The sequence below is a fragment of the Thamnophis elegans genome, chromosome 6, assembly GCF_009769535.1.
Source record: "Thamnophis elegans isolate rThaEle1 chromosome 6, rThaEle1.pri, whole genome shotgun sequence".
Lineage (NCBI taxonomy): Eukaryota > Metazoa > Chordata > Lepidosauria > Squamata > Colubridae > Thamnophis > Thamnophis elegans.
In genome coordinates, this window is record NC_045546.1 from 60,043,156 (window position 1) to 60,052,006 (window position 8,851).

At 39.0% G+C, this 8,851-nt stretch overlaps 1 protein-coding gene across 1 annotated transcript; it reads right to left on the reverse strand.

Annotated features, from left to right (window-relative positions):
- Positions 1 to 1,979: 1,979 nt before the first annotated feature.
- NYX (nyctalopin) lies at positions 1,980 to 8,454 on the reverse strand. The gene is made up of 2 exons (XM_032220384.1): positions 8,433 to 8,454; positions 1,980 to 3,373 (listed from the first exon to the last, which is right to left on the reverse strand). The coding sequence occupies exons 1-2, from the start codon at positions 8,452 to 8,454 to the stop codon at positions 1,980 to 1,982; spliced, it is 1,416 nt and encodes a 471-aa protein (XP_032076275.1).
- Between the last annotated feature and the right edge of the window lie 397 nt (positions 8,455 to 8,851).

Consider the following 8,851-nt stretch of genomic DNA (forward strand, 5'->3'; position numbering starts at 1 on the left):
CTCTGCATGAGTAGGAGTTCATTTTTTGAATAGTAGGAATTATATGTCATGGGGGGGTGTCAGAATTTTAGATATGCTTAGGGGGGCATGGCCAAAAAAAGGTTGGGAACCACTGGTCTAAACCAATATATCTTTTCCCACAACAGGTGTCAAATGTCCTGAAACCTCTGTAACAGAAGTTACTCCTCTTTTTGGCTTCCATTCCATTCAGAACTTCTAAATACTATAATACTGTTTCCATATCTGAGTTGTAGTGGTGAAATCTGTGGTTTTTTTTTTTGCTAAGGTGACCAGACATCCCGATTTTGGCGGGACAGTCACGATTTATAACAATTTGTCCCGTGTCCCGGGGCGTTTTTAAAAAGTCCCGATTTTCTGGCTTCATGTTGAAAGCCCAGTGGATTTGCTTAAGAAATCCTAACCGGGGCAAGACAAAAGACACTCTGTCCTAACCTCTCTCTCTGTCTCAGTACTTTCATTGAAGATATAATTAAAACGTTAAAGCAAGAAAATGGACCCCCCCGCGCCCCTTTTTCCTCCTTTTATAAGAAAAAATGACCCAGTACCATAGAGCTCCAGGAAATACTTGGCTAGAGAAGTTGCGAATGTTCCCTCCTGGATTTTCCGGAGGGGAGAGGCACGGAGGTTGGAGGTCTGCTCGTGTGGAAAAAATGGTGGCAAAGTTTCTTTGAAAAATATTTCCCTGACTAATTTCACCATTTCAATTTGCTCAGTTTTTTGTATTAACATCTACATCATTCTGGATTGACTTGGAGTTCCTGCCTGCTGGTAAGTGAGCTAGGTTTTTTTCTTTTATTTTTTTAATGTATTTTAAAATAATATTTTATTTATTGTGCATAGGATTTTTTAAAATAGTTTTATTCTGTGTGGATTCTTTTTTTAAATTGTTTTAGACTATTTAAAAAAAGATTCTATCCAAAATAAATTGAAGTGAAACCATGTTTAAAAATTCTATGCACAATACTTTAAAATATATTGTGCATAGAATTTTTAAAAATAGTTTTACTTCAATTTATTCTGTGTGGAATAGTTTGAAATGTTTTACTTCAATTTATTCTGTGTGGATTCTTTTTTTTAAATTGTCTTAGACTATTTAAAAAAAGATTCTATCCAAAATACAAAATACCAGCTGCAGTTATTCACTTAAGAACTGTGGGAAGAAAGGTGGTATAATGGGCTTAGTGACCAAAGTTACAATGGCATTGAAAAAAGTGACTGATGACCATTTTTCACACTTAGCGACCATTTTCACACTTAGCGACTGTTGCAGCATCCTCATGGTCACGCGATCAAAATTTTGATGTTTGGCAACAGATTCATATTTATGATGGTTTCAGTGTTCTGGGGTCATATAATCACCTTTTAACAAAGTCAAATGGGGAAACCAGATTAAACTTATGTTACTAATTTATCAGCTGCAGTTATTCACTTAAGAACTGTGGCAAGAAAGGTGGTATAGTGACCAAAGTTACAATGGCATTGAAAAAAGTGACTGATGACCATTTTTCACACTTAGCGACCGTTGCAGCATCCTCATGGTCACGTGATCAAAATTTCGATGTTTGGCAACAGTTACAATTTATATTTGTAAATTGTAGTTATGTTGAAATAAAAAAAATATTACAATACTATTTTTGCGTTGTATGAAAATTTTTGTTGCTCCGTATAAATTTTTTAATCAAGCCCTCCCCCCCGGTCAAACGTGTCCCCCTTTACCAATCTGAAAATCTGGTCACTTTATTTTTTGCAGAACTTCCTTAGTAAATAAAGACAACTGGGTTTATTACCTTTCAATTTTCTCTCATTTTAATTTCTTAACTATGTATATGAATCTATTTTAAAATATGGGCCCAGAAGATATTTTTATATTTAGTTCTGTAGTATTAATATCACAATCTTCTTCTTTTGATCCATGTTTGAGTAGATAAACAGCCAAATTAATTTTAAAGTATTTTGGGTTATATGGTCCATAATGCTTGAGCTATAAAAAATACCCAAATATTAAAATATATTTGTTTTATATGCCATTCTCTTAGTCCTAAAGATGCTTCATTAATCAATTCATCTAACAGAGTAGTGTTGCTGAAACCTTCTGTAGTGTTAATCACTTCCTCTGAAAGTCCCTTCTGGAGTAGAAATTTTGAGATAAGACTGTGGAATTTATTCTCTGTAGTCGACTGTAATTCTTGCATGGGAAGAGGCGTAGAAGAAGAGATGTTTAATTCTTCTGGGTTAAGACATAAACCTTCATCTGTCTTCTCAAAAATAACATCAATTAGGTCAAGGCCAACTACTGAAGATGGGGAAGCACAAGGAATATCTCTCACAAGTCCATAATTCTTCATCCACTCTTTTAGCCACTGAATCTTGCAATCGCACTCCCAGGGGTTCCGGAAAAGGTAGAGTCTTCCTAGGAGGTAGACTGGTTGAAAGACTAAGAAAGGCAACGTAGTTAGATTGTTACTGTTCAAGTGCAAATATACCAAGCTCGTGAGGTTTTCAAAAGCACCTTCCTCAATATAACTGATCCAGTTTCTGTCCAAATACAAAACTTCCAGTTCAGATTGATCCTGGAACCAAGTATTAGAGACAATCTTGAGAAAGTTGCCACCAAGATTAAGCATCTTTAGATGCCGCAGACCATCAAAGGAATTCTTAGGGAGGTCACTGATTAAATTGTCATTTAAATAAAGGTACTCCAATTTCTGGCAATCCTGAAAAGCTCTATTGTGAATGACATTTATTCTGTTGACTTGCAGATTGAGATATTTCATCTGGATCAGGCCCAGAAGTGAATTATATGCTACAGCTTCTATCTTGTTTTTCTCCAAATAAACATGAGTCAAATTCTCCATCCCTCTTATAGCTCCTGGGATCCTTCGGAAATTATTCTGAAAAAAAAAGAGTTCTCGGAGAGCTGGAAGCTCTATAAAAATCCTGTCTGGAATGTTGAAAAGATTGCAGTCTGCTAAATCCAATCGGATTAGCCTCTGGAGAGAAATGAAAGTCCTGGTATGGAGATAACGAATGTATTCATTGTGGGCCATTTTTAACTCAGTTAAGCTAGCAAGCCCTTTGAAAGCACCAGGAGTAATAAATGATATGTTGTTATGGCTTATAGAGAGAGATTTTAGGGACGGGAGAGTACCAAATGCTCTCTCAGCAAGGAATTTGATGCTATTTTTATCCAAGTTAATAGAATATGCTTCACAAGGAAACTCATTAGGGATCTGTGCAAGGCCAGCTCGGTCACAAAGAATGGCACAACTCTTCTCTTCAGTGCAGATACAACTGGCAGGACAGGAACGGACACAAGCCCACACCGAATGCACAGGGCAGATGCAAAGAAAGACTGGCAAGAAAAGGCCCCATCATTATGCCCAAGGAAAGAAAGAGAAAAGAGAGGTTAGTAAACTTTAATTATTGTGCAATGAACACAAACAATTCTGATTTATGCAGACTGGTCGCACACCTCACATTTATGGCTTGCCTAGCCATGATTTCAAAAAATCACAATGTGGTTCTATGATTCACAAAAAAACAGAATTATAAACTATGGTTTACAAATTACAACACTGGTTTACAGAATAATAAATAAAAAATTAACCTCCACTTTAAGCTAGAATCCAGGCTCAACCTCCAATTCTTTATCAAGAACGTTCATTGTTCTTTGATTCTTTGATATATCTCTGTGAAGCAATTCGATATTCAATACAGAAGTAAAAATTTTCTCCAGCACTTTAGTTAACTTTAGGAATTTTAATTTTCAATAGATGTTCTCATAAGTTATTAACGAACAATATGTTCTGTGGTTTTCAGTAGTAAAACATAGCAGGATATATGCAGTAATACTGAGTGAATCAAGTGAAATAACTGGCCGTAAAGCTGAAAGGATCTCAGTTCTTAGGCAATCATGGGAATCTTGTCTGGAAGACTATTTTATGCACTTGCACTGCACTTGTACTGCATATTATATTCAGTTTTATAAAAGCAAACTAGAAAAAAGTGAAGTATTATTGTTTGGTTCATTGCATGGTCATTACCATTTTGCCCTTTATTTTTAACAAAATTGAAATTAGGAGTTGTTTATTCCCAAGACTTATTCACCAATTCTTTGGTGTATTTTATACACCCATCCAGTAAGTGTTGCAATAGCTAAACATTAGCAAAATGGTAGCAACTTCACCTGGAATATGAACCCAGGGGTGGGTTTCAGCTGGTACGCACCGGTACAGGCGTACCAGATGGTGAAATTTAGCGTCTTCCCGTACCTGATCTTCTGGAGGCCCCATACCAGAATGCTCCCTCCCCTGGCCTGCTCCCCCCCCACTCACTCCCCCCACCCGCCCAGTTGCCATTCACTTGCCCCGCCCACTCACTTCCTTTGCCAGAGTAGAGGATTGGGAGAAGCCCATGTGGCACGTGCTCCCTTCTCTTTGACAGCCGCCTCATTTCTAAAGCCACACGGGCTTCTCACAAGCCGTATCCTTGCCTCCTGTTCCTTCTTCAGCCGTTGGACAAGCCCACATGCCGCGCACTGCTTCCTTCTCTTTGACAGCTGCCTCGTTTCCAATGGGGGGGGGGAATTCATGCAGAGGGAGGAAAAATGCTGGATTTTTTGCCTACCCCCACTGGAAACCAGGTGGCTGTCAAAGAGAAGGGAGCAGTGCATGCCACGTGGGCTTGTCCAACAGCCGAATCCTCACCTCCTGGTCCTTCTTCAGCTGTTGGACAAGCCCATGTGGCACACACTGCCTCCTTCTCTTTGACAGCCGCCTCATTTCTAATGGGGGGGGGAGGAGGAATCCATGCATTGGATTCTAGGTTCAATGTCTTAAAGAGGCTGAAGTGCCCCACCACAAGATTATCATGGCACTGCGACAGGATAAGTCCCTGGAACTGCCCCACCGGCACATATAGCCTGTCTTGGTACCACAAGAGGTCCTTGGTAAATGCCCACCTCTCCCTTCTGTTGCTCCATGTAAGCATCATGCCGCTGTGCTTCCCATATCTGAGCCTGTAAGTCCACTGGTTCTTGAACTAGGGAGAAAGACTTTCCAGGCAAAACTGTACAGAGCAGAAGCTGGCCTTCGATGGGAATACTGCAGTTTCTGTGAGAACATATCCGCCCTTTGGTTGTGACCACTGGAGATGTAGGTGACACAGAAATTGAACCTGGCAAAGAAGAGGAACCACCGAATCTGGCATTGGTTCAGTTTCCGGGTGGTCTGCAGGAACTCCAGGTTTTTGTGGTCCTTCCAGAGCTCAATTTGATGTCGGCCCCCCTCCAGATGATGTCTCCAGGCCTCAAACACCATCTTAATGGCCAGTAGCTCCTTCTCCCAGATAGTGTAGTTGAACTCGGAAGAGTTGAGCTTTTGTGAATAATACACTCAAGAGAAGAGGGTACCACCAGATATGTGAGCCTGGAGTAACACCGCTCCAACAGCAATATTCGACGTATCCGCTTCCACCACAAATGGATGTTTGGGGTCAGGATGTTTCAAGATGGGCTCCTTCATGAATGCCTGCTTCAAGGCTTGGAATGCCTGCTGCTTGGGGGTACTCCATTGAAATGGGACTTTTTTCTGAAGGGGCCAAGTGAGGGGCACGATCAAGGAAGTGAAGCTGGGGATAAAGGTCTGATAATAGTTGGCGAACCCAAGGAGTCACTGATTTACTTCACTCACTGAGGAGGTTGCCAAATACACAAAGACTCGACCTTGCTTGGCTCTATCGCTATGCCCTCAGGATATATGCAATGCCCCAGGAACTCAATGGTGGACTGAAAGAACTGGCATTTTTCCAGTTTTGCATACAAGTGATTTTCCTGGAGCTGTTGCAGGACCAGGCAGAGATGCTGTTGATGGTTCTCCCAGGAGTAAGAGTAAATCAAAATGTCATAAAAATAAATCATGACCAACTGGTCCAAAAGATCCCTGAAAATATTGTTCATAAAATGTTGGAAGGGAAGAAGGCGGGGCTTAGCAGTGTGAAGACGGACTTTCAGGCTGTTCCTGAGAGACCATCTAAATCGGGTCATCTGGACGGTCCTTTTTTGGACCCAAGCTGTCCCGAAGAGACAGTGAAAGGTAGGGGGAAACCCAGTGGTCCCAGAGACGTTCACAAAGTCTCTGGGGGCCTAGGAAAATCCCCTTTGCCAGTGATTTCCGGACCAGACATCAAGGCTGCTGAAACTGCGGATAGCCCTAAAGAGACTGGATAAGAACATGTCGTTTGGTGTGAGTTTTAAACCTTTTTTTTGTTGGAAAGAAAACACTCTAAATTTGGAAACTTAGTTTAAAATAAGGCTGACTAGTGAGAAAAGCAGCGGGTATAAGCTTTGCCATTTGAAGGATTACTTTTTCTGTTTTTCTTTTTATCTTTGGAAACTGGGCTGGACTTTCTTGTAATTCAAATCAGCTTTTTGTGTTCTCCTTTTTGTTGTTGATATCTCTAACTTTGAACCTTGTGGGGACATTGAATTTAAACTTAAAGTGCTTTGAAGAGCCGTCTTTTGTTTTCTTTTAGCTTTTTGGTTGCGTTTTAACAATTAGTAATTAGCAATCTGTAAACAAAGAAGCTATGGAAGTTTTAATATAGAGTTAATGCAAGCCACAAGTTACAAGCTAATACTGCCATCTAGCGGACTTAAACTATTGTTACCAAAATTTCCCCTGTAATTCATTCGACTTTTAAAAAGAAAAAGGCTTTATTTACAGCTTTTTATTACACAGCTGCTGTTTTTTCTTTATCTGGAGCTTTGTTAGACCAAATAACAGAGCGGTGAAGGAGCTGAGAATGACCTTGGAAAGACTTTTATCTTAGGGGGGAAAAAAGAGTCTGCAAAGACTATTTGTTTTAGCTTGGTGGCATTTTCTCTTTTTTCAACATTACTTTCATATCATTCTGCTGGGGAGATATTGATATTGACTTTTTTCCTTTTTTATGATTATTCTTTTTGACTATTTGACTACTTATATTTTTTTTCTTGTGGCTTGAAGCACCCTTGCTTTTTCCTTTTTTTGGAGCTTTCTTTTTCTACCATTTGTCTTCTTTTTGGCATTTTTTTTGAAGACATTGGGACATCAATAGATGGTTCATCTTAAATTTTGAGCAAAACAGTCTGAAGAGTTTTCTCTCTCTCTCTCTCTCTCTCTCTCTCTCTCTCTCTCTCTCTCTCTCTCTCTTTCTTTATTCTTTCACTATCTCTCCCTTCTCTCCTTTTTTCATCTTCTCTCTTAAGCCAGATCTCCAGTCTCCCCCCCTTCTTCTGTCTCTTACGCTTTTTTTGCATTGTACTTACAATCTTACACCTTCTAAAACTTGCTAACTATGAGTAGAAAAGCATCCCCCCTTGGCTCTATATCAACTTCTGCCCCCACACTTGTGGGAGGCCAAAGGACAATACAGCCAATGCTTCAGCAAGAAAAAGAGAAAGGAGCAAATTTTGAAACACTCATGCAAGCGATGCAGAAAATGCAAGCAGGACTTGATAGTAAGGATGACAAGTTAGACACTCTCATAAAGAAGTTTGAAAGTATGGAAAAAATGGAGATAATGGAAAAACAAAACCAAAGCATAGTACAAAAAGTTGATAAAATGGAAGGGAAAATTGAAAGTATGCATAAGTGGATGACGAAATATGAAGACAGGATTCAAAAAATTGAAGATAAAATCCAAGAAGGAGAGAAGAAAACCGAGAAGCTAGAGAGCAGACTAAGCAATGTTGAAAGAGAGAGTAGTGGAATACTAAGATGGGAGATGGATAGGTCTGAATTTTTCTTAAGATTTCAAAACATAGAAGAAGAAAAAGGAGAGAACTTAGTTCAGATAATATCCAAGACCCTGATAGATGCATTAGATATTTCCCAAGATAAGATGATAAATATGATTGACGAATCCTTTAGAGTATATACAAGATATGCAATGAGGAATGCTCTTCCAAGGGAAGTGCATGTAAGATTTACTAAGAAAACAACCAAATTACAAATCTTACAGAAAATGAGAGATAGAAAATTAGAATACAAAGGCAAGGAGATTGTAGTCCTCAAACAAATCCAAGAGAAGTGAGAGAGAGGAGAAGAGAATACCAATTCCTGACCAGAGTTCTGATTAAAAAAGGTGTTAATTACAGATGGCTCATACCAGAAGGTCTACTATGTACATGGCAAGGACAAAGATACAGGATAGATACAACTGAGAAGGCAGAAGCTTTTTATGCAGAATATTTTAGAGAAATGGCTGAGAAAACTGGGAAAGATGGTTCTGTGGTACAACTACTGGAATCACCCACAACTGTGACTGAAAAAATAGAAGGAGCTGTAGGTGGAATTGAGAAAGAAGAAGGTGCGGTGGGGGATGTAAGCCATAGAGAAAAACGAGAACCCAGATCTACTAGAACTATAAACCCTGTATATAAAGTATAAACATGGAGGAAAGAAAAATGATTACAATTAACATTAATGGACTTAATTTGGTTACTAAAAGAAAAAAAAATCTATAAATTAGAGAAGTTAAAACTTGCCATAATTTGCCTACAAGAAGTGCAGATCAAAAGAGAAATGAGCATCTACTAATTCAACCAAAGCTTGGGAAAATGCTTTCAACACTGGCGAACTGCAAGAAAAGAGGAGTGATCTTCTATTTTAAAGGCAATATTCCAGCAAAATTAATCTACGCAGAGGAAGAGGGAAGAATCTTGAACTGAAGGAGTTAAATGATCAGACAATCATGCTGTGAAATAAATTAACAATGATACAATGGAAAACTAATATATCTATGAATGGAATACTCTAGAACTTTTTGCTTTAAAAAGGATAAGGATAAT